The following is a 26,710-nucleotide window of genomic DNA, read 5'->3' on the forward strand; positions in this document are numbered from 1 at the left end:
AGTGTCCCGCATCACCCAAACCACCCCCACAGGGTGCAGCCTGCGCCCCTTCTTCCTGCCACAACATCCTTCATCCTGGAGTAGGGATGTCCACCACACCTGTCCACTGTGGAGAGCCACCAGCTGCTCATCTCTGCAAGCCCTCAGCCCAAGCCTGCAGGGAAATCGCATCTGAAAACCCCAGCCGCGTTAGAGCCGTAAGCCGAGGAGGACACTGGTAAGTCAGCTGGCCGCCCTCCTATCATCGCATCGCATGGCAGGAAAAGGAGGGCCTCAGAAAACCTTGTCTGTACGCACTACGGCATGCTGTGCTTAGGAGAAGCTGCTCAGGGAATATCTGCGTTACTACCCGCTCTGCCGATCAAGAAGCCAAGGCTGTGCTTGCCAGATCCTGTGGTTATTTACTCTGGCACAAAATTAAAATAACTCTGTTTGTACTGGAGCACGAGCAGAATTTAACTCTTACTTAAAAATGAACATGCAAGCAAGGAATATGAAAACATATAAGAGTGTAAGAAAATATATTTATTAAATTCCATGGCAATACTATGGTAAAATTGTTAAATACATGCGTATTTTTAGACACCCAAGCAATACAACAAGAGTTACAACAGCCAAGCAAACTAGGTTTAAAACATATGCAAAGTTGGTATCTTAGTGTTAGGTTAGTCTTAAATGTCATCTGCCACAGTGGAATATTATTTCCCCATGATCCCACGCTTCCTTTTTCAAGCATGCATTTGTTTAACTGCTTAGCTAATACATTTTCATGTTGATACAGTTTGTTGAGTCAGTATTTTACTTGGTATGCTACAACTTCATTAAAGTGCCTTGTGATGATTTTGCTCAAATTGTGAAAGAAATATTTTTTCAATAGCAGATTTGGAAGCTGGAAAACTTCAGTATCATTCAGCAACAGAAATACGTTAAATGACTGATTAGGTTTAGTGTGTTAGGTAGACTATTTTTTCAGCTTGATTTATTGATTTTATTCTCAATTTCTATAGATGACTATTTCAAATTGGCAATCAATATTTTCACTAGTATTAAACAAAAGTCCATTAAAATCTTTGTAAAAACAGAACATAAAAACATGTCTAAACAAACTATTTAGGCTGTAAAACATATGGTATAAAAAGAGCTAAAAAAACCATTGAACCGGTTCACAGTTTATATTTCAAAAGTTACAGCATTATAGTACAATGTGTTTCTTTTTTTTTTTTCAGGTGACCTGTATGACTCCAGCAGCTCCGCTGTTTTGTGTGCCACAACAGGATCAAAGTTCAAATTACTGTTACCTTTGAGTAGGATTTCATACACAAGTCGATTCAGTTATCTTCTTTTTTTTGCTATCCCCTGCTTTACAAACTTTTCTGACATGCTATGAAGCATAAAGCGTTGTTCATCGTAAGCCACTCTTGAACGACATTAAGGAAACCGACAAAGTGATGTTCAAGGATTCCCTTTTTGTTGTGTGAAGCCTTGGCTGTTCCTATTTTACTTTGCCTTGCTTGAGCTATTTCTTTTTTTGAATTTTCCTCAGCCCAAATAATGAAAATAAGAACATTTCAATTTTTCCTTTGTCCCTGGGTAAGTTTTACTCACTACATTTTTCACAAGACCAAATGAGTTGCAATGGTATTGAACCTTCTTGTGGAAGTTGTACATACACTTCCACTGCAGCTTGCTTTCATGTTACAACAGTCGAAGTGCAGATTTGGGATCGTCCAAAAACCTACCTAGAGATTCTGTTAGGTATCACATTAAAAAATAAGGATGTCATCTGCTCTGCTGCACCACAAAGTCACCCGGGGAGCTCTGGCATAAGGAGAGGGTGAGGCTGGGGAGGGATTAACCCCATCCTCTCACGCAGCAGCACCATGCCATTAGACGAACTCACCTGCTGAGCCCCTGCCTCTGACACAGAAAAGTTCTCTGGAGACTTTTTTGTTGAAAAAGCAGAAGGAATTAATAGACATTTTTTGTGGGGGAAAAAGTATTGTCATGCACCCTGGGACAACTTGTAAAGTTACAGAAACCCCTGCCAGTATCATCTGAGGTTTGTTTGCATAACATGCAAAAAGGAAACAAACACTGGCTATCTGAGAAACACTGGGGAAAATCCAGAGTTATATAAATGAGGGAGGAGAGGAAAGAAAATTGTTACGGAAGAAACTGTTTTCCAGCTTCTAAGGACATACTTAAAAATTTAAGACAGGCCTAAGCATGAGGAAATCAGTTTTTAAACACTCCAACATTTCTGAATCTGGGGCATTTGGGGTCTGGATCTGTGTTTCCAGGCTTGCTAAGGAAAAGGCAAAGAAAAAGCCAACAACAAATCTTGCAAACTGCCAACAGCATCTCTGAGCATCAGCCACTCAGGGCACTGCTTAATGCACAAACTCAAGTGCAGGGAGGAGTGCAGCTGTTTCCTCCAGACGAAACTGCATCTCAGAAGGCATATATTCAAGTACAGGGCTCCAAAAAAATCACTTTGGGAATTACAAGCCAACTTCCTCTGCAATATGCACCTAGGCACATAATGATGTTAGCACATATGTGCATAAGGGGTTAACACTTTTCTTAGTGTTAAAAATACCAATGCCATTTGCACTGAAGTCTTCATGAAAGTCTGTGGCAGAACAGAAGATGCTATTTACATAGGAAGCTCTTGATAGATTTATGGTACACGGAGCCTTGTTAGCAATCTGATTCTTCAAATGTTACATTTTTTCTATGTATTTCAAATTCTTTTACTATATTTCTATCTACTTGTAGGTATACAAATATTCTATTTACAAAACAGTATTTGTCTAAAAATAGAGCACACGATTTCTCATTGCCTTTTCAGAGTGATGTCTAAACACCTTCTCACTCCAATGCATCCAATTGCCTTCATTTTTGCTACTATTCATGTTCAACTGAGTGTCCTAGAGGACAAGATCACAGGAAACACCACAGCTTTACCCAGCTGAACATATCAAAAAACCCCCAAAATGCGGCTTGAACGTGCCTCTTCAGAGCAGCCTAAAACTCAAGGTCATCAGGAGCTTGCTGCTGCTGTGTTCCCAGCAGAGGAAAGCTCTGGTCCCCCACATAAATCAAAGATGAAGAAACACGGCACATTTGCCGATTGTGCCGTGACGGATAACACGGCTACTGGTTCCCTTTGGAAATGGTTTATCCATGAAAGCAGCAACTACAGGTAATATAGACAGCTACCACAGCAAATATCAGTCATTGGGTCCTAAGTCTGCCTATGCAGCCACTGCATAGCAGGGAGGTAATTCACTGCCTGCCTGTAATATTAGCTTACTATTTTGTTGATATATTAATTAGTAGTTCTGTGAGGTATATCACATGCAGATCTACCATCTCAAAATTTAACACACAAAACCAAGATCCCATATCCCCCTGCATGTCAGAACAACAAAAATAATTAATGTGTCAAATAGGAGAGTGCACGATGTTACATCAAACATGACTGATGTTCCACGCGTACAGTGAACAGTACAAAAACCCATTACAAACCCCAAATTGTCACATATGACAGGCATGGCTCAAAAATAAAAAGCAGCAGCACCGATAATTTGCTTCAGAAAGGAATTGCTTGGCATTAACACCCTACATTTCTCAACACTGATCCAACAGGAGGATTGAAGTACTGAGTTAGGAGTAACAGGGTTTTGAGCACAATCCCTTCTGGTCATATCCCTTCTGGAAGTTGTTTTGTTAAAAAGCTGAACTTTCTATTCTTCTAGAAGAAAAGCAAAAAAAGAACTAAAACAAAATAGATGTTCAATAAAGGACTAAGATCTTTCAGAAAATGATGGCTATGAAATGCAGTACTTTAAGTTTCCTAAGACGTTTTTCAGAAACAATTTGACTGAAGAGGCTCACCAGGAAGCCCGAAGGCGCCAGTACAAGGAGTCTGATCCCCTTTGAAGCCCAAAGTTTTAGTCTTAGAATTGTTATCAGTGTAGTTAGAGGCTAAATAGCACAGTGCTTTGAAAGTGAATTTGGTATGAAGACATTCCTAAAGACGCTTTACTGGTTTAACTTGGCACTTGGGCTCAGAAAGCAAGTCCGTTCCCTGACAGTCCTTGTCACTCATTCTTACTGCTCCATGCACCTAGGGGGGTCTTCACATGATGAATAAAGTAGCACACAACCTCTCACTACCCATCTGGTATTTGGATTCGCTGCTGAAGATTTAAGATAGGCATTTGAAAGGTGTCCTCACTAGCAGTACTGAATAGGCTCAAAGGAAACCACTGAGGTGAAGCAGGGGAGCTTTCACGTGCTGGAATGAAAACTGCTTACTGGTTCATAACCATTAAGCAACAGTAAATGATGCTACATACAGTGCACAAGCCTGTGTCTCTCCCCATTTGCCCCACTCTTCTGCTACTGATACAAGATGATGTGCACTCCTTTCCCCCTACCTAATCACTAAGAAATGAAGCAATTTAAAATGCTGTTGCCTTTACTGAATAGGAAGAACAGCACAAAATAAAACCTGAGTATCTGATGCTTGTGTTTAAGTGATTCACCACAGGAGCACTGCGAAGGCTGTTAGGCTGCTCCCTGCAACTTCTCTGCAGCTGCCCTGGCTTCCAGTCTGCCAAACTAAAAATTGCTAGTAATCTCAAACTTCAGTTTGATTTTGTTACTTGCAATACACAGCCATATGAAAGCACAGTTATTCCTTATGATCAGCTGTTCTGCTACAGAGGGGGTTTTTTGTTTGGATCACCACACAATACTAATTGCTTCTCTGCATTGAGAAACTGCTCCATAAAAAACCCAAACCACTACCCATACCCTCTGTCCATGAAATCTTCTGCTTTCAATTAAAAGCATATGGCAGCACAATCTAAAAGTCATCTTAGGAGATAAACACATTAAGCCAAATCTCCACTAGTGAAAAAGAAATCAGCTCTAAAAGACATTGTGAGAAAGAGTTGATACTGTTAGGATTTAGCCACCTCCCAGCTAGCAAGCACAAAGGGCACAACTGCTTCCTTTTATATGTTAGTGTTCTGAATAACAGGCAGTAATAGAGTAGGCATGAAACTTTCTCTTGTGGTGATGTCTGGTGACAGATGGACACCAGCTCTTTGCACTGTCTGTCTGTCTTTTCACTCATAGCTCTGCTAATTCCAAGATTCAACCTCAAAAACAGAATCGTATCTGCACTTTCTGTTCTTCCAGACACAATTTGCACTTTGTCAGGTCTGCAGACAGATCTATTTTTACTGCCTTCACAGTTCACTCTTCCAGGAGACACACACAGGTAGTTGTTACTGATGATGATTTGCATGCTGTTTAGTGTTTTGCCTTTTTGTCAGTTTTGAAATCCCTCTGTATTTTCATTTTATGGAGATGGCGGAGACATACCAACATCTGAAACTGCACCATCTGTTGCTGCAATAAGGTTTAACCTAACGTTTGGTTTTATTTTGATGGCCAGATCATGTGGTTTGGAGACCAAATGTTTGTCAAGCTAGCTGTCCTCCTGGTCGGCTCTCACACCTTTACAACTAGCAGCTTAGCCAATTCAGCCTCCTTATCTGTTTTGGGATCTTGTATAGAAAAACACTTCCCCATCTTATTTACTCAAAAACCCACAAAGTAGCTAAGGAAATTGAAATCTAAAAAAAAAAAGATTCAGTTAGGACTTTATGGACACCCTTTTTGATGAAGCTCTAACATTTGACCTCTCACCACTGTGTTTTGCAGTAAGGAACAGGTAAGGTAGAAAGTACTTTCTCCTGTAAGCTAGTGAAATTCATGCGTGCCACAGTCTGAAGTTTAAACAGTGAAGTGTTACAATTGCAGCTGCCTAGAGATGCGTATGTGAAAACAAACATTTTCAAAGATGATTGTTCTGAACACTCCTTTAAGCACACAAATGTACATTATTTAAGCTTTCTTTGCATCACATGTCTGGTAAAGGAGAGGTAGAATTAGCGGCACTAAAACCTCCTTGGATTTCTCCCCGCAGCAACAAAATCCCACCTTGTACTCCCAGGTAGGATTTGTAGAGAAAGTCCTGCTGAGTAGGCACTGGAGAACAGCCAGGCAGCAAGTGGCAAAGCTAATACAATAAAGACCATCCAAAGAGCAATTTGTTCTCAAGGAGCTAGTACTACTACCTCTAATTTTGTGTGCCAAACTGCTTGGGCAGCTAATGTTAGTAGACAGAGATTTCCCCATGGCTTACATTACTGTATAGTGCAAAGACTGCTGAACACTGCGGGTGAATGGAGTATTGTACCACTTTGAAGCAGGACATCTGGAGCTGAAGCTATGAAATACAAAATGCATTAGTGCAATACATTAGGAAAGATTTAACTCCTTAAACAAAGGATAGAAAAAATATAGAGCATTCTAAGTTAAAAAAAAAAAAGTTTTTAACTTTATGCAGTTCTTGTTGAGGTTTAAATCAGTGTTACACTTTTTTTCCCCAAGTTTGTACCCCTGAGTCAAACATTGAATAAACATTGTACAGTAGGTACAGAAACTAGTGTCTAGTTAAAAAGCAACAGATTTGAATGGCCATTGCTTCAGAAGTGTTAAACAGTGACAATACCCTTCCGTATGGGAGAAGAAAAAAAAAAATAGCACTCTCATTTGTTCTTAGTTTATAACTAGCTAAAAGAACTCAAGAGTTTCCAACCATATTGTTTCCACGTGTTAAGCTGAGGTTTGTGATAAACGAAACCTTCAGTAAGGAAACCTGTTGGGGCTGCATCACTTGTGTATGCACAGTTGAGAACAACTACAACAAAGCAAAGCAATCTTCCCAAGTCATAAGTTGCATGAGACCATATTAATCTTGGAGCACTATGTGAAGGTAGGCAGAGTTCTTTGACTATGATTATCAGGAGCTCTAAACTCGATACCTCTTATATCCAATATATTTTACTAGAGTAATAACTAAATTGCTATACTTAGGCCTCTCGGCCTCTATTAAAATGGAACATTAACACTTTTCGCTAACTTAAACGTGGTAACATTCAGCTCACTAGAACCTCTGCTGACTGTCTCCAAGAATAATTCATGCCTTTTGCAGTTTTCTTCTTCCTTTCTTGACAACATCAGGAATAAGAGCTTATGTAGAAGGCAGGTTTAGGTGTGATGAGGACTGGCTGTTAATCATTTGGTTTGTTCTGAAAAAAGTGTGTAAAGGACCACCCTATGTTACTAGGTTTGGGAGAGTCTTCATCATCTTTTGGGGGAAGCAGAAACTGTCGAGAATTAATGGAGCATGGGCTCCCAAAAGATCCATTTTCATTGTTGCTTTCAACTGATCCAGGGGAGTCTGGAGTGTCCACATTCCAGGCATTTGTGTTTGCTTGAGGTCTGTAACCTGCGGTTTTATCTAATTCTTCTTCTGCAGGTGAGTGACTCTCTATTTTCAGAGCACTGATAGGCAGCTGCATTTGTGGCTTATAGCCTGCTGTAGTCACTAAGTCTATTTCTGGCTCTTCCTCTGATTTAGTTTGAGGCTGATACATTGACTGGATGTCGATGTAAACCACCTGAGATGATCCCACAGGTTCATCCATAGGGGTATTTGAGATTTCCTCTTCAATGATAGGGGGGCAGTAGGACACAACCACGTGGTTCTCCGTTTCCGAGTCAGAGCCATCTTCAGGCACAGTGGTGTCTGCTGCTGGGGACATCATCTCTGTGTCTTCAATCTTGGGAGCTGCAGACCGTGTTTCCACCACTTCAACACTATTGGGGGTGCATGGGTTCATTTCCAGTGTTTTAAGGGTCTTATTTCCCTGCAGTGAGAAAAAGGAGAAGGGGGAAAGACTAAGCCAAAAGACCTGGAAAACCTGAAAGCAACAGCTTGCTCAAGTTAAACCAGTATGTTGGCTTGTGGCTTGCACTCATCCCATTGCCATTAGTACAATTCGAAAAAAAGTTTTAATTCTCATTTTCTGGCTCATCACATATTCCTGTTAATGTCAAAAGTATTTTAGCCAACTTAAAGAGACTCCAGATCTTGCAGTAAGTGTTTGAGAACTCTTTCCCAAAACGTCAGCTTTGTATAACCCATTCCAGAAAGTTGTTTAAATGTTATGCCAGTTTCAGCTATTACGTCTACCAGGAGGCTGGGGATACAGCGTGTACACTTCCCCATGCTTTCTGCTTCTCCTAACGCTATGACAAAGATGGGTACTTTACTCCCACATTGTTATCATGTACTGACACCTCTCTTTAGTGCGGGAGGAGAGAAATGCAGCAGTCCTTTCGTAGTTCAAACACTGCAAGTAACTACATTAACAAGAAAGCTCTAGATAGCACTTGACAAAAGTTACTCAGTAACTTGTCCTGTTCCTCCTGCCACAGTTTTTTCTATAACTGGAGCAGAAGACTCATATTTTGCAAAAGAATTCTTTACTCGCCATACCTGTCAGAAGTTTCAAATACTAGATTTAAGATGAGGGTTACCTCACAGATGTTCTTCTGAAACTGCAGTGCCTTACTGTTCTCAGGATTCGGGATCTCCGGATAAAATGTTTCTTTAATCCTTTACAGAGGAAAGAAAAAACTTTTAAAAGTTACCAAGCCCTGAAACATATTGTGAATACATAAAAGGAGTCAGGACGTTTCCCTTTAATTCAACATACTGAAGACATCTGGCACAAAGATTTAGCATCTTACACTTTCACTGAGTATTTAATGGAAAAACCAGCAAACCTTTTTTTTTTTTTTTTTAAAGTGGGGAACTTGATATGCCATGTTTACGAAAAGTCGAAGATGGGATGTCTACCTGAGTGTTTGTGAACGGCTCACAAATTACAGTATGTCGCCAGCTTATTTCCATTTGGGAACTATTTATAAACGGTGCTCAGTGGGAAACAGGCTCCTGCAAAACCTTTTTGCATTCCTCGCTCTGACCTTTCTCCAACTCAATTTCTCCCTCACCTTCTACAATGTGTTTTTACCACCCATCTTTGGGCTCACTGACATCTTTGGGTACTTGAAGAAAACAAAGAGTAACTAAAATCATGGAAAATTCTAGCACTGAAGCAAACACATCCAGGAAAGGATCAGAACTCAATGCAGGCATTTACCATTCCCTCTTTCGGTAGCAGAAGATGCTGGCCACCACTCCAAGCAGCACAACCACTGCCACGGGGATGAGAATTGCAATGATTAATCCTACAGCTGGAGGACAAAGAAAGAAAAGACAGTAAATATGTATCTCCAAAGTTACCAGCAAGCTTTATGCCTTTTCTAACATTTCCCCAGATTAGAGACCATTTCATTAAACTCATCTAACAGTGGTCTGCAAACAGTGACCAACACCATACGCTTCTCCTTTGCTGGAAGGGCAAAGTCCATCCATAAACAGAGCCGAGTCAGAGATAACTACAGGAATCAGCAGATACTTCTCTCCAATTGCTTAATTGTGAAAGGCTTCATGTGCAACACAAGACTGATTGCCACTGTAATTCTGTTCTCAGTAAGCACTGGAATTGCACTTACATGTTCCTTGAGCTGGCTAAATCTCTGATAATGGCTCTTCTAGGCCAACAACTTACTGCACAAACCGCACTGCCTTTCATACGGGTTACAATGCTTCTGATCCCCAGGGTTTAGCTCCGATACACTCCCACTGCCTTCCTCCATTGATGTTAAGTGCCTCAAGTTGGATTTTTCGTGTATTTTAGTTGCATCCTAGTGTTTAGTCTTTCATATAAAATATTTTTTTTCCCTCATTCCCCAAAGCCAATCTCTTTTTTTCTAACTGTCTTTCTGGGTTTGTTTCTGTCAGGGGATCGATAAAACTGAATTCAAAGCAGAGAGGCATCTGTTTATAATTCTGAAACTGGTAAATATTTCCACAATGTCTTTCTTCCCACCATGTATTAGCAGATATTCATCATGGGAAACCTGACAAAAACAACTAGCTGCTTCAGAAGACTAAGTTCAGACTCCACTATATTTAGTAATAGTTTAGAAGTTATTTTTCTTGCATACATTAGCATGAACTTCAGGGTAGCTGTAATAAGAAGAGATCTTTTCCTCACCCTGAACTGTACCATTCTTGGTACTTAAAAATAGCCAACTAAATAACAACCAGTTAAATAAATTAAAAATCAGACGGTATGCCCAAACTACCTAAAAGGACCAGAAAAAAAAAAACCCACAAAACTCTGTTTTACACATTGTACAGTCCCTGTGCTGAAGACTATGAATGAACAGGGTTATTCAACTTACAGTCTTCCTTTGTCACCACATAGAGGCTGTTTGGAGGGCTCAACCCACCAGCAGTGTAGGCTTGTAGGTCCAGTTGGTAACTTGTTTTGCCTTGAAGATCAAGTATTTTCAAAGACTTCTTCGTTAAGTCAGTGATATTCTTAACTTTAAGTTCTGGATTCCCTGTTTGTTTGGAAGCATTAAGAAAAGTGTAACTTTGATAGAAAGGATTCACAAAGACAGCCTCAGCTTTAGTAAGACTTTCCTGAGGTCAGCATATGAAACCTGAAGAACAGTCTGCGTAAAGGAAAACTGAAATAAAGACTCCTAGCAATGCTGCTTGCTGACACAGCACCAAACAGCACAGGAGCGTGTTGTTGCTGTAGATTGGCTTCAGTTTCTTACACTCCTGCTTGTCCTCTGACGTTAACGTGAGTCAGGCTTCAGTTCTGTACAGAGATGTCCTTACAAGATGGGCACTGGAAGAATATAGCCAAGTAAATATAGCCACGTCACCTCCCCCACGTCTCATCTACCCAGGGTATCTGTACGCAGGGCAGTGTGTCACATTGCCACTTAGTCACTGCTTAGCTTTATGGCCTCAGTGAGCCAGGGTATTCTCCGACTTTTGCCTTATATTAAAAAACAACTGTGCTAACCATACAAGGAGTTTATTATTTCAAAGGCCTCTGTCCCATATCAGGGGCCAATTATTCCAGTGAGTAATGCAACTGAATTATGATTAAAGCATCTTTTTCTAAAGTTAAATTAAATTATTTAAAAAAAAAAAAAGCTTAAGTAAGGAAGTTGCAATCTCTAGATTTCATTTACCTGGTTCCGAAAGCCTAGGCTTTAAAGCATTTTTTTCACCTTTTGCAAAGGAAAGACGATAACCCTCTATAAACCCCTGACAATCTTCAATAGGAATGTCTTCCCATTTTACCAATATAGAATCTGAAGAAGTTTCTTCTACAGTAAAATTTGGTGCACGCTTTGGAGCTGTAGGGAGAATTACAAAGGAAAAAACTGGTAAGAAACCATGTTATCATTACATGCTGAATCCACTGTTTCATCAGTTTTATGTCAGGGCTAGCATTTTCAACTTTTTCCTGAATACTTTACCCTCACTGTCAAGAACACGTGAAAAGACTTCGCAGGAGACGCTACAAAAATACAAGTATGTCGGTCTCACTGTTATTAATTAATTAATTAATTATCTACTATCAGAAGCTGAAAGAAAAATCTCTCCTTGGACAGCCTTCTTACAGACCTATATAGGTACAAACCCTTCTTCCTGCAACAAACCCCAAAAGATTGCATAAACTTTCAGAGCATACAAATTACTTAGCTTTCAAAGGCTTTAACACTGTGACTTCATAGCTTGTCTTCAAATTAAACAAACTCCACATTCCTATCATGGAAATCTCTCTCAGCTTAGAAGAACTACTCTTATCAGGCATCACAAGTCCTTATTCCAATACCTGTACCCCACTGAAAGTGTTACTGCAGATATTGTGTAAGGTCATGTGCATCAGGACCTAGTCTGACATTTGGCATTGATCTACCAGTGCTGAACTCATGTTTAAGAATGCATCTGTTTTTGTCTCGATCGTTATCTGTCCAAAGCCAAATCTGAAGTTTTAGAATGAATCTATGCTCTTGTGCAAAGTCAATACATTTCTCAGTTCCTAATAAGTTTCTTCTGTATGTTTGATGCATTTTTAGTCTCCCAAAGTCTTTATCCTTTCACCTTGAAAGCTTCCAATCTTTTGAGAACATATATGGAAAAACCTTCTGGGAAACATTCAGGATTTTTACAGATATACAAATGGCTGAAATTTGAGTTTCTGGTAAAATTGTCTTTACCTCACCTTCAACCTTAGCAATGGAATAAACAATGGCATTTCCAAGGGCTCAGATTATGTCAGCAGCTCAGTTTTCCAAGCATATTATTTTAGCAGAAAACACATTAAACTTCAAAGTGAAATGGGTGCTGCAGTTACAATACAGTTGTGATGTTAAAGGGTAAAGCCATGTTCAGATACTTGGGAACAGAAAGCATTCAGACACTAATGCGTCTCCAGGCAAGCAAAGCTCAGCCCTGGATCAAACCGCAGTTACCCCGACAGGGTTGGTATGAGAGGGGTTATTGCATGCTGGGAACTAGAAGTGGCCGGAGAAATTTATTACTATTATATACAGAGAACAAGCAGAAGTCAGTAGTACTGTATGGAGATTCTGGTCTCGATCTTCTTCTGCCAACAATGAGCTAAAACCAGACACAGTCTAAATTTACTTTGTAAAGATCCTGAATGATAAAGTGCACTTACGCAGCTCTTTCATATACCCAGTTATGTTTTTCAACAACTGATATCCACTGGTTTTGCAGCCATAAAGTGAAAAGTTGTATCTCACACCAGGTCTAAACAGAGCTGCAAGAGAAAATCATTGTAAGAATATTTCACTTACAAAGAGTGATGCTTTTAGCTTTCACATGATGCAGACTTACATAAATATGTATTAAAAAATTACAAAGTCTTAGACCACAGTGTTAGGTATAAATACTATCCCTACTTGTAATTCCTATAAAAGCTATGCCATCAGATGTGGTTTAGAAGCAGAAAGCAAATCTAGCTCCTGGAGAAATTTTGGTTCTAAACAAATAGGATTCAAAACAAGCTACTCAAATTGCACAAATTGCTCTTTCCATGGGGAAACACAAGCTGAAGTTACCAGAAACAATCCCCTTCCTTTCCTGCCACAGCAGTCCTGTAGATCCTGCCTCCTCCTCAGAAATACAAATGCATTTTGAAATACCCAGGGTTATTACAGCAACAGTACAAAAGAAATTCAGAGAACCCTCAAAAGTGATAGTGAAGCAGTTTAGCAATAAACTCCAGGCCTGAACTGACTCTACAAAACACAGTCATCAAATTTTCACTTCATGTGTCTTTGGTGGAGGCATAGCTATTTGATACTACAACATGTAAATAATTTACCACTTCCTGGGATTTTCTCAAGTCAGGGGTGCACACTACTTTCAAGATTTTTTCTAAACAAGATGCCACTGTGAAACCCTACAGAAATCAAGTAGGTTTTGCAAGACTTCAGGTCCAGCCTGAGAGGTTCTCCTAGCACAGAGGTGAATTTGCCAGCTTGAGCCCAGCCCTAGCAGCCGGGTAACTCCCACAACATGCTGCAAGAAGCATCCCTGGGAAGAGCTCAGGACTACAGCAGTACGTCGTTGTACAGACATAGTATTGTCTGCTTGGAAAAAGCAAGCCAGCACAAATGAAAACAACATGGACACAGTGTTGTAATTACAGGCAGGAAAACATATTGCTCCCCCTCCCAGGTCCCACTCCCCCCAACTTTCCTGTGTACACAGCTCCAAGTTGTTTTCTCTGATGGGGACTTTGTATACTAAACTCTTCGAAAAAGCAAATATATATCCTTTTAGACAGCAGAGAAAAATCCTACATCTTTCTTGGGTCCTCTCTTTCCTCTTCTGCTTCTACTAGTCCCACCACAGCTGAGTTTCATTTCCCTGATCTGCCCACCAGCATCTAGAGACCTGGAATGTGCCCTGTTCCAGGAAATTTCAGTTGCTGATAGCAAGCCAACACATGGAGGTCACACTTAAAAAAAATCTGCCTCATGTAAAAACAATGGATTAGTCTTCCCCCATCCTGAGCAGCACTGTTTATGTTTAGAATCCAAATAAAACCCCAAACCCTAGATTAACCATTATGCATTAGGCTGAGTTAGGAAGTTGTTGGGTGTAGCTAGAAGAGGTAATTTCAAAACAGTTAATAAACATAGGATGATAACAGTTAAGTCAAGACAGATATTTGGATTTGGCAAGGCTGTATGAGAAATTAAAATAAACACAGTACCAAGAAAGGGTTCTTTTATATACACGAGCACACAGCAATACAACAATCTTCAACCTATAGCATTGGTGCTGCTCTCATTCCACTCACTGCTCAGGCTCTCAACCAGAAAGACTCACAAAAAATTGTTTCTGACTTACCAGACTTTATCACTGCATCTGTTGTATTTAAAGGAAATTTCTGCCAGTCCACACTGCAGGGTTCAGACCCAGATGAATGACACCATTTTACTATGTAGCCACAGGTCATGTTGGGGTAAGAATTCCAAGAAATATAAATTCCATTCCCCATTGCCACGGCCCGATCTGTTTTGACATTGTCTGCAACAAAGACGACACAAAAATCCATCAGAGAGCAGACACTTATCTGTAGTCCAAGCTGGAAGAAAGCCTTCCAGCCACAGCACAAAGGTTTTATAAACTGCAGTCATTTCTAAGAACGAGAGGCGTGCTCCTGGTACAGTGAAATTCGAAGCGGTGCACTCAGCTATGCTTTCTGAAGTGCTGGAAATCAGACATAGCCTGCAGCAAATCCCTCAGCCAGCCTTAAGTATGATGATGATAAGTGCTGCAGCTCAGGACTAGCTTAAAAAGCACTTTTTCAAGGTAAGGATTTACAACAGATGTCAGGTTCAAATCTGACTTGACACCAATTTGGCAGGAGCCTCCAGCTATAAATTCCTGCTGTCATTTCATCGAAGAGCTTGCTTTGTGTTTCTTTCATGGTGTCTTGCTGTCACTCGCCCGACCACAGACAACCATTTTTCACCAAGAATCAGCAGCAAAAGTCAAGTCCCTGGTGAACTTTATGGAGGCTCCAGTATACCAAGGGTAAATTAAAAACAAACCAAAAAAATGCTTTGCCTTAGGTCTATTTTTCTTGTTTCTGATTATCAAAGGATTAGCTGCCCTTGAAGTGATCAGATCTGGGAATGACTTCTGATTCCTGCAGCCTCCCTCCACAACTGTCCATCACATGGGAACCCGCCGAGATAAGGGATGTTTTCCAAAGGCCACGGCAACAGTGGTGGCCACACAACAGATCTGCAAAAACAATCTCAGGGTTTCAGTTTTTCCTTTTTGAGTGTTCTCATTTATGCTCCCCATTGAGTCTATTATTTCATGTTATTAAAGCCATAAACTATGGAAGGCTGAAGGGCAAGGGCAGTTTTTAAGAACTAGTGCTGTGAACACTTTACTCTCACAGACATGCTGTGAATGTCAAAGACTGTCTATTTCTAAATAATCTTAACATGCAGCTAAGTGTACAATCCTTTTCTAGCTTGCTCATGGCAAAAAAGACACACATAATTAAAAAAAGCAAGTCAACTCCAGAAGTCTTTCAATACTCTTCCCTAAAAAACTACTATGCATCCAGTGAAACTACACTTCTACGATGCTGGAAGAGAGTGTATTTCTAATTAGGCTGCTTTAATTTTCCTATTTATGGGAAAGACTTTTTACTGACAGTGAGCACATACTCTCTAAAAAATGCTTAAATACACCACACTCAATTTTATTTCCTGAGCCAGATGAGTAGAAATTCATCCAGGGCAGTACTGCTCATTTTGGTGTATTTATAGCTGCAACCTAGACTAGCAGAAATAACTACTAGCACTACAGCACACTGGGGTAGGGGAGCCTATAACAAACAGATTATATGCCCCCACTCTCTATAGAGCACTTTTCAGAGACAGTGACAAACTAATTAAGGCAGAGTACCCTTTGTTTGTGTTTTCAGTTTTCACAAAACCTCAGCAGATCTCAAGCTTCAGAGCCACTACTCTCCTACAGACATTAAAAGCACTTACAGACTGTACACAGGAAGCAGCCAGAAAAGATGTTTGGGCAGAAATGTCATCCAGTTCAGGGAATGAGTCATCTTTCATGACTCCAGTCAGTGACTCAGATAATTCCTATACCAACTTGGGAGCAAATCTCCAACAAGTACAAGTTGGGTAACACCAAAGGGAACCTCAGATATCCAAGAGAAAGCTATAAATGAACGCTAAGCTCCAGCTGCCATCAGCTGTCCCACACCACAAAGCTCTTACAGAGACCTCCCCAACTCCCAGAGTCTTGTTCTTTCACTGCTGAAGGAGAGCTATGAAAGCATTTTCATTCATTCAACTCTCCCATACAATTACTTTTCCCTCCAAGGAGCAGACTAAGAAAATACTTTTAGGTATTGGTGTTTTGGAGAAGCACAAGAAAGATTAAGAGCAATGGTTTTCCTTTGCATAGAAGCAAACTCGTTTTTTCTCTCACTGTGAATCTCAGTCAAATCATGGTTCTTCCCATGAGAGATGGCCCTGTCTTATCAGAACCTGAGGTGCAAGACAGGCAACTCCGATACCTGTTCTCTGGGTGGGAAGGAGAAGCAGCACCATACATGATCCTGGCAGACAAGCAGAGAGGGGCTGCTTTGTGAAAATCTGTCCTCCCTGCAGAATATCGGCCAGATCCGGAGCTGAAGGTTTGGGCTTTGGGACATTGCACTCTTCCTGGCATGCAGGGTGTTTTGTGTTTGCGTGGCAAGGTTTTGGTAGCAGGGGGGGCTACAGGGGTGGCTTCTGCAAGGAGCTGCCAGAAGCTTCCCCCATGCCAGCCAATGCCAGCCGGCTCCAAGACAGACCCACTGCTGGCCAAGGCCAAGTCCATCAGTGACGCTGGTAGCACCTTTGGGATCACATATTTAAGAAGAGAAAAAAAAAATGAGTGGCAGCTTTTGCAGCCAGAGTGAGAAGATGTAAGAAACTCTGCAGACACCAAGGTCAGTGAAGGAGGAAGGGGAGGAGGAGCTCCAGGCGCCGGAGCAGAGATCCCCCTGCAGCCCGTGGTGAAGACCATGGTGAAGCAGGCTGTCCCCCTGCAGCCCATGGAAGAAGGATGAGGGGGTGTAGAGATTCCACCTGCAGCCTGTGGAGGACCCCACGCTGGAGCAGGTGGATGCCCAAAGGAGGCTGTGACCCTGTGGGAAGCCCACACTGGAGCAAGCTCCTGGCAGGACCTGTGGCCCCGTGGAAAGAGGAGCCCACGCCAGAGCAGGTTTGCTGGCAGGACTTGTGAACTCGTGGGGGACCCACGCTGGAGCAGTTTGCTCCTGAAGATCTGCAACCTGTGGAAGGGACCCACGCTGGAGCAGTTCGTGAAGAACTGCAGCCCGTAGAAAAGACTCACATTGGAGAAGTTCATGGAGGACTGTCTCCCATGGGAGGGACCCCATGCTGGAGCAGGGGCAGAGTGTGAGGAGTCCTCCCCCTGAGGAGGAAGGAGCAGCAGAGACAACATGTGATGAACTGACCACAACCCCCATTCCCCGTCCCCCTGTGCCGCTGTGGGGGGAGGAGGGAGAGAAATCGGGAGTGAAGTTGAGCCTGGGAAGAAGGGAGCGGTGGGGGGAGGTGGTTTAAGATTTGGTTTTATTTCTCATTGCTCTACTCTGTGTTCTTGGTAATAAATTAGATTAATTTTTTCTAAGTTGAATCTGTTTCACCCATGATGGTAATTGGTGAACAATCTCTCCCTGTCCTTATCTCAACCCATCAGCCTTTTGTTGTATTTTCTCCCCCCTGCCCAGCTGAGGAGGGCAGTGACAGAGCAGCTTTGGTGGGCACCTGGCCTCCAGCCAGGGTCAACCCACCACACAGGGAAACATGGACTCTCAATAGCCACACGCAGTATTATCTTCTCCCCAAGCTCAGTGTTAGGAGCACAAAATCATTATCTGGCTCAGGTATTTGCCTTCACAAAAGCATGCAGCAAGAATGGCAGTGCTTTAATTGGGAAGCTTAAGTCCCACCTCCTTTTCTAACACTGGCGCCTAGCACAAGGATGCCAAGACTTTACCAAGCAGCCCAATTAATATTCTCCTGCAGAGCTCACAGGCATTGAACTGACAATTCTCCCCTTAAAAAGCCACACAACACCCCCAAAACTTTATTCTGATTCTCTTTAGCATGTAATACTTTTCAGTGTCTCAACAAGAACACACAAAAATAAACTGAGCTCCGTAAACATCAGAGATTGACACTAATGCTTTGAAGCGTCATCCTTGTTGTTCCTGGGAGGTGTCCAGAAAAGTGCAAATAGCTGCAGGGACTGCACACTATCACCCTCCTTTTATACAGAGAGCAGAATTAATTGGTGAGTCGCTGCTCTAAAAGCAAAGCAGCAATTTTTTTCTTCCCCCACCCAGTAGATTTGGGTGGGGAAATAAACTAGAAACCAAACACAAACAAACAAAGCATGTATCTATCTTACTTTTCAATAAACGAACTCGCCCAGGTATTCCCCAAGCTTTGAAGGTGTTTAGCTCTCTGCTGGGAGCACTCACCGCTTGGAAGTTCCACGCTTGTTATCCTCGAAGGAGGAGACGAGCCTGCGTGGTTTTTAGCTACAACACTAATTACACAGTCATTTTTTCCAAGTTTTATCTCAGTACTGTTTGAGGGTTCGGTGACTTCTTTGGACTCCAGTGGTGTCTCTAGCAGGTAGCAGGACACTTCATGAGACACTATTTTTCCATTGGCTTCAGAAAGGGATAAAGGCTATGAACAGACAAAGAGTTAACCCAAAACAGAATACACAAAAGCAGACACAGGATAATATGAATTTAATGTCCTGATCTAGTCTGATGACTGTATAGAACTATAAGGTAGAAAAGATAGTTACTGTAGTGTGACTTTAGGAATTAACACATAAGTTTGTAAGTTTTTAATTTTCAGCTGGGATGTATTAAAAATTTAATTCTTCTTGTGAAATACTTCTCAATGCAATGTTTAAATTATAAAACTTTAATAATATTATCATTTGGGGAAAAATGTTTGTCACAATGGATGGTTCATTAAGAAAAGCAGTCCGATTTGTTGACTATAACCTTCACTCATTTATACATTACATCATATTTTAAAACTAAGTGTCCTATCTACCTTCCAGAAGATTTTTAGACTTTTTCCAGAAGGACTTCTCTCTCTCCAGATATCTGGACCTCTTGCAGGAGCTAAAAAAAAAAACAACCATGTTTTGGTTTTGTTTTTTTCAAGTTGCACAGTAGACAATTTAAATTTCTATTAAAATGTTAGGTTTTTAGGTGGCTAATTTAAGATATGTGGCTTCACAAGTTCACCATTTTATCCACAAAGAATTAAATAAACTTACGGGCTTCCAATGTTGTGTGCTCTTCTATCCTGCTCCAGTCACTCCACCTCCAGAAGTGGTCAGCAGCTGCACAGCGCACCCTGAACTGGTATTTGGTATAAGGATGCAATGTGTTCAGCTGAGCTGTGTAAGTGGAGAACTTTCCTCCAGGCATGGAAACATTGTGCTGTTAAAAATATGCAGAAATCGACATGATACATGTATATTTTTTTGCTCCTAGATTATCCTGAAAGTCAACACCAAAAAAGGTACTATTTTTCCCCAAGATTACTGACAGTGTGAAAAAAGGCTGCAGTCAAGTCCTATGAAGAAATTAATGAAAAAACGTGAAGAAATTAATGAAAAAGAAAAATATTTTCTATGTAGTCACGCTAAACAGAAGAAATTTTTTCAGAGGTCTGCCAAAATAAAGTCATATATAGCACAGAAATTGAAATATGAGAGTAGGGAGCACCTTTGAGATGTAAAGCATGGAAAGGAGAGAGAGCGCTGACGAGCCTTCAACAGGATGAACTCAGCACACAGTAGCAGGCTGTTGCTTCCCATCTTTCCCGTCCAGCCCCCCTCTCTCCCATATGCAGCAAAACCTCTGCTCACATGAGGCAGGCCAGGATTTCACCTCTGCTGCTCAAAACCTGCACTTCCACCGTGCAGTGCACATCAAATTGGGTGGACAGAGGGCTTTTTGCTAAGACACACGCGCAGAAGCACACTAAAGACAGACTGTCTGAGCAAGATGTTTATCATGCAGTCTTCTTCCTAGGCAGTCCTTTTTCCTTCAAAAGACAGTATCCAAGTCTTACCCAGGTGGTCTCTGTTCACAGCTCTTATGACAGGACTAGTCTCTCCCATTATTCTTAAAATGGTGGGAGTCTAGGGAGTATTTCAGTTTCGTGATTACTTAAAGAAATCCTAAGCCTGGGAATATTTTTTACTGAATCTAATTATAACACATGTGCATCACAGCTGCCAAAAACTGGACTCCAAGTGACTTTAAGAAGCAACTAATTGTGCATTTCTAAAGCCAAATGACAACTTGAAAAATATAAAAAAAGCCAACAATCTCTCATACAAATGGAGAAGCTTCTGAAAACATCCTCAAAATGCCATAGAAAACCCCATAACAATTTCACAGCTACTTTTGTTTATTACAGAGAACTCTTGGAGGTTTTTTTATTAAGCAACCAGAGACAACATAACAAGGCTGTAAATCCTTCTACCAAGCTGTTTGCTGTGTTTCAAAATATCTGTAGCTGCGGGCTCAGATATAGGCGCAGCGACTTGAACTGCTGTAACAGCGTAAGACCTTACCATCTCCCACTGTCCCAGATGACTGACCTGGTAGCAGAGTTCACAAGCAGGTGTGTGCCCCAGGCTTTGAGTAGCGTAACTCTGGTTAGACCGAACTGTGCAAACCTACTTTTTTAGCAGTTTAAGCTAATTGAGCTGCAGGTGGGTGGCACTCTGGGTGCTTGTTTCCTCTGCTGACTGCTCCAGAAGCAGTAAATGTTGGCAGCAGAGAAATGCAGACAACTGTGGGTGATGGTATATACACCAAAATCCAACACAGCTCGTCTCTCAGAGCTGTTATGTACATCTAAAAGCCAGTTTCTTCTCCTGTTAATGCCAAAGATATCTATGATTTTCTTTGCAGTACCTAATCTCTGGGTACCACTTAACACATCATTACAGAGGAAATATAAAAGTATAAGGCTTCCACACTCATTAAGTGCTTTGAAAGTATTTTAAACATACTCTTACAGAGCATGCATTAACTACTACCCTATTATTTTACAAGCAATGTATATAATAATAATCTTCAGTCTTAGCTGCATCACTTCTGTAGCTTGAGTGACTTTATTCAAGTCTGTGTCCAAAAGCTGTGCCCAACAGGTAACTAAACGCAGTGGGTAATAGAATACTGCTAAAAAATCAAACAAAAATTGTAAAAAGCAGCCTCTGAGGTTAATGTGCTCACATTACAAATTCAGGCTCTGTGTACTGAGACCTAATAATTCAGCATGTGCCTCCCCAAGCTGGTCAGAGATACTCCATCTGAACACATAAACACAGAATTTGGGGGTAAATCTCGGGCCAACTGAACATGCGGTTCTGCCATTAGGCTTCCCCCGTGACACAGATCACCCCACACTAAGGCAATACAGAAGAAGAGGATATATTCACACCACCTACACTCGGTACCTGATGCTGGTGTCTGCATTAGTATCCTAAGCTCCTTTGACAGTCAAAAGAGTAAATATGCAGTTCCAGTCAGTGACACAGAGCACCAAAGCTGGGCAGCCGCTGGAAGCCTGAATGCTGGAAAATTCGAACCCCACCCAGAAATACCACCTTCTTTCCAGCTGCAGAGGTCTTCACTGGGGATTACCTACTGATACGCCCAGTGGGAGAATCCTTCCCTGTCCTGTCGCTACATCACTGACATACAAGCAGGTTTAGCAGCTCCCTATTACAGCCACATGCATGTCAATCACTGACAGCAAGCAAATGAAGTGTTCTTTGAGGGGTAGGGGGGTGAGGGGGAAGAAAAAAAAAAAGAAATTAAACTGCAGACTGCAAGAGGCAATCCAAAGCAATCACTGTGGAAGTCTGCAGGGCAGCGCACATCCTGGAACAAGCACGTGTTAATACAGTTTGCACCAGGAAGGACAAAGCACAAGGACTGTTACCTAAAGTGTCAGCATAAAGCACTATGCACCCTCTCCAAGTACCAAAGAACACGGTGGGTAATTTGACTTTCCTCTAAATTGTTTAAAACTAATGAAAAAAAAAAGCAGGCAACAACGCAGATGAGCAGAAGTTTTTCTGATTTTAGTAGGTGAACTTCTAGTCATCACTAAATTAATCATTTAATAAGATGATCAGAATGACGCTCTTAGAGAGAAAAGAATTTGAAATGTGATTAATTCAGTGAAAAAGATCAACATTTGAGAAAAAAAAAAATCCATTAAAAGCAACACTTACCCATTTTCGCTCAGAGTGACCACTGCTAATTTCAATTTGACACAGAAGTCTGATCTCAGCAAAGCTGCCATTTATAAACCAATGCAGATGGACGCTTGTAGAACTGTTCCCAGAAACAGTTAACTTTTCTGGAGCTTTTGGATGAACTTAAAAAACAAAGTAAAAACCCTCAGTTCTAAGAAAACCCCATTCATTTTAGTTCAGAAAAATACAATTTTAAAAGATCAAAGAGAACAAGTGATCCCATCAGCAACTAGGACAGCTGGTGCTGGGAAGGCACCCGCAAGCAGTCTCATTCCTGATGCTATTCTCAGCTATCAAACATGGAAACAGATTTGCTTAAGGCTGAGCATACTGTCATGTGGGATAAGGAGTTGGAGACACAGAAAAATATTTCCCCTCCTACCGACTTTATCAAAAAAGCAAAACACGAGCTATTTCAGAGGACCACAGTGGCAGATGAAATTCACTCAACTTCGTTCACCTTCTGGGAACTTTTTAAGTTAGAACTTAAAATCTGCAGACTAGGACAGGGTAGGACTCCTGATCTCTCCCTCCCCAAAACTCCCTTCACAGAATTTTTCAATAATATTCAGTACTACTGTTCACAGCTATCAGAGAAAAAAATCTCTACTGTTGGAATTGGTCCAGTTGCCCTTAAGGAAATATGCACTCTATGTTGGCAACTAAGCGGACAGTGAAGGAAAGAAAGGAAAGGAAACAAATAGGAAATAGCAGTCATATCAACGGGGTGCAAAATGGCCCAGTTTATCATTAACAGATACAAATTATGGTTTTCTAGGACCTGCCAATTTACTCTGACAGTTCTAATCTCAGGCTAGTTGAACTGGGACATGGACAAAAAAAACCCTGCACCAATTTCATATTTAAATTCAGTTTTTCAGAGAGAACGGCAGAATGCTGTAATCATTAGGAACCCCTGAATCCTCAGCTGTGGTTGTGGAGGCAGATGGAAAATGACAGGGAAGACAGCCCTAGAAAGGTGGTTATCTTCTCCCTTTCCTTGTTTAAACTGAAGGTCTAATGAAGGAAGATAGTTCTTTCTACAAACCATGACAGCAGATGATCATGGCTGTTACCAATAGCAGGTAATACTCCTGCTATTACCTTCCACCTTTTAGAGCTACTTTTTTATGCTCCATATCCTGCTGTTGTAAAACTGCATTATATTTTGCCCTATAAGCAGACACTGAAATACAGGGTCACTTACAGTTCATAAAGTTACAACTAAATTTTAATTATTGATGTGTAATAGAACATGAAGTAATACATAAACAGCAGTTGGCTAATTATTAGATTGCAAATAGCATTTATCCACGCAGCACTGTATCCAATCTAGTAGCATTGCTGTCAAGAACTGGCATCTGCCTGTACAACTAATCGCTGCCTCAGGACATGTCCTACATTATTTTCGGCAAAATACTGGTGACAATAAAGCAAAATAATGACAAGTATACCATGTCGGAGTTCTTCAAACCCAAACCAAACAAATGGTTAGCATGCACTAAACATATCTTTTTGCCTTGTAATTCTTAAGTCTTACCTCTTTGATTTAAATCAACCAGAAGTGATGACTCTGTTCGCCCGATAGGATTGAAGACGCCTAATAGGAAATCATAGGTTTTTTGATCAGCCAGTACTGGAAAGTCACAGGCACGCTCTCTGTTCATTTCATTGACTTCGCATGAAACATTTTTAACAGATATTCTACAAAGTAAAAATAGGGGGGAACAACTTAATTTTTGAGTAAAATAATTTCTATCAACAGACAGAAGTCTAGACTGAAAACACATTAAAGAATGATGGGTTCACTGACACATGGCTTACAGAATGATTTGATTGCAGAGGCATATCTAACACCACAACGCAGGTTAAAGTGGCATCAGTCATGACTTGCCCTGTTCTCACGTGAAACTCTCCTCTTCCACTAGCATAACATTTCCATCCTCTCACTTCTCAAAACCCTGGAAAACAGGTAGGTCCTGTAAAACCACCTCACAAGTCACAACTAAGACTCTGATTTAAAGTATCGTTGTTCAGATCAGCATACATTTGCATTTAAAGAATGTTCTTAATTGCTTTCTGAACTACGGATATGTGACACACTAACGTGTGTGTCTTTCTATCAGCCCTGCCAATCTAAACTAAGGTTTGTTACCTGGGATACATCCACTAGTCCCAGCTGTTTTTAAATCAAAAGCAAGAGAGGCAGTCCAGTAACAGCCAAGACCAGAGTTACATCCTTAGGGGTAAAATCTAAAGTGTGTATCTCTATGTATGTACATATACAGAAGTTGCTGTAATTACAGTTTGTGTAAACCTCTCATTCAGTAGCACAAGTTTAATTTCTTCCTTTGGGCATTTTTATTGTGTTCCAGCCAAGCTCTGAGCTCTCTCCACATCATAGTCTCTATTTCAATAGCTCAGTGTGGGCTGAGAACAAGGATGAGAATATTTAGCGTGAACTGCATCACATTAATCTCCTCATAGCTTTGGGCTGAGTAAAACAAGTCTGAACTATATCCTCATTTATGAGCTGAATATGGGCAGCCAGTGACTGCAGCTCCTTTACTTTGAATACCTGCTCTGTTTGTCCACCTCTTTGCACCCTACCCAATGGCTTTTTTAGCACTAGCACCCTGGATGACATCTGTGACCATAACTAAATCCTCATTGCCTCTGACTTGCTTCAAAGCCACCATGAGACTCCATTTCCCACCAGTTTGTGTGACTCAGGTCTCTCCTGGCTTTTCCCTGACTGCTCCTTTGGCATTACGGGGGAGCCTCCTCGCCACAGGAACTTTGTTAACTCCTCACTAACCTCTAATCACAACCACCAAGGAATCCCATTTGCAAGCGCTATTCCAAAACAATGATTCTTCGCTTTTAAGGCTTTACATGGCCTATCATGTATGACAAACCAGTGGGATACCAGTTTTTACTTCTTTCTGTGGATGATGCCAGTGTTACTTGTCCCTTTCAATGTTTTCCAGGTAAACACTTTGCCTGCTCTACACTATCTCGTTCTTAATGCTGGGAGGAGAACTGGTATAGGCTTATTGCTATTTTCCCTAGTAGCATTTGGGAAATGCCCCATGGCCTGTCTTACAATTGTTCCTCAGTGAGTTTCTGTCATCCTGCATAGCAGAAGCTCAGTAAATGTCTGAGGGATGTTCTGACACAGGTCGCATATGAAAAAAAATAAATTAAAAATTAGTGAATGATTCCCACTATCTCCCTGTATTTTCGTATTGGTCTTATCTACATGTTGGCAGTAGCCTGACACACTAAGTGCTTTATTTTCTCATGAGTTCATAATGGTGTAAGTCTTTGGAAAAAGCCATCCTTAATTCCCACTGCAATTTTTAAAGCTGGGCAAGGTTCTCCAAGTTTAGTTTAAACTACCACAAACTCTTGAAAAGTATTTTACACTCTAAACAATGGAGACTCTCATTTAAATAGGCACAGTGCCTTAAGTCACAGGCAGCAATGGATATATTCCAGTTCCACCATTTTTACTCCTTTTAGTGCTGAACTGTTTTACCTTTCAAATAAACTGTACTTTGTTTTTCGTTCTCCATATAGTCCACTGGGTCTGCCTGGTTTCCAGGTGCATTTTATTATCAGGAAGTTGGATGTTTCGCAGCTGAGGTTTTGGGGAATATCAGGGGCATCTGTAGCATGAAAGGAAACCAAAACAGTTAGCCGATGTTTTGCTATCCTTGTGTGACAGTTGGGACACGAGCTTCCTGAAAGCATCACCATTCATTTTTGCTGGGTCTAAATTGCGTGCCTTACAAATACATGGCAATAGTTATGCTCCAACCATATAAATAATATGCTTTAAAAAAATGCCAGTAAAACAGATGGACAATTATTATCAGCCCCATCTGACTAACACTTGACTCTAGGCTTCTAAGTGGGTGGGTAATCTGGTAAATCACATGCAAATATGTTCACAAGCTCCAGGCTCTGACCTGGAAGTGTTTCACTGAAACTCTACCAAGACTTTTTCAAAATCCTGAGCATCAGTTTAGCTGCTGAGCAATGAAGGAATGCTGTCGGCTGTGCGTCACATCTTCTTACATGTCAGCCCCTCCACTGCTTTGAATTATCCAAGCAAGTCATGTCAAGGAGCTTTTCCCTTTAGAATGAATTCCACACTGAATTTGAAAGCTAAAACAAGCCCTGAATGGCTTGTCCTCTTCACCATTGCTTTGGAAGCACCCATCTTTTTCTCTTAAACCTTGTTCTTTGCTCCCATACTAGAGCAGTGTTGAATGCCTTCCTGCACAAGATGGGCAGTGCTGCCCACAGAGAGGGTAACCATGCTAATGTGAGACTAAGCACAACACTTATGTCAAGTCTCACATGCTTTTCTCCAGAAGGTAACACAATAATATCCACGTAGCTGCCTTAGAGAAGGGG

The 26,710-nt window shown here is 41.1% G+C and overlaps 1 protein-coding gene across 7 annotated transcripts in view; it reads right to left on the reverse strand.

The window, feature by feature from the left end:
- Positions 1-504: 504 nt before the first annotated feature.
- LOC129199252 (leukemia inhibitory factor receptor-like) overlaps positions 505-26,710 on the reverse strand; it is a 91,022-nt gene continuing 64,816 nt past the window's right edge. For all 7 annotated transcript variants that reach the window (XM_054809423.1, XM_054809419.1, XM_054809425.1 and 4 more), the window contains 13 exons: positions 25,827-25,956; positions 23,826-23,989; positions 22,262-22,407; positions 19,277-19,442; positions 19,048-19,118; positions 18,453-18,666; positions 14,258-14,437; positions 12,555-12,656; positions 11,056-11,223; positions 10,246-10,407; positions 9,096-9,189; positions 8,470-8,548; positions 505-7,796 (listed from right to left, as the gene is read on the reverse strand). In XM_054809423.1, the coding sequence (XP_054665398.1) occupies positions 7,158-7,796; positions 8,470-8,548; positions 9,096-9,189; positions 10,246-10,407; positions 11,056-11,223; positions 12,555-12,656; positions 14,258-14,437; positions 18,453-18,666; positions 19,048-19,118; positions 19,277-19,442; positions 22,262-22,407; positions 23,826-23,989; positions 25,827-25,956 (2,315 nt within the window). In that variant the 3' untranslated portion in view covers positions 505-7,157. The remainder of the gene's footprint in view (positions 7,797-8,469; positions 8,549-9,095; positions 9,190-10,245; positions 10,408-11,055; positions 11,224-12,554; positions 12,657-14,257; positions 14,438-18,452; positions 18,667-19,047; positions 19,119-19,276; positions 19,443-22,261; positions 22,408-23,825; positions 23,990-25,826; positions 25,957-26,710) is intronic.

Source organism: Grus americana, chromosome Z (genome assembly GCF_028858705.1).
Source record: "Grus americana isolate bGruAme1 chromosome Z, bGruAme1.mat, whole genome shotgun sequence".
Taxonomy (NCBI): domain Eukaryota; kingdom Metazoa; phylum Chordata; class Aves; order Gruiformes; family Gruidae; genus Grus; species Grus americana.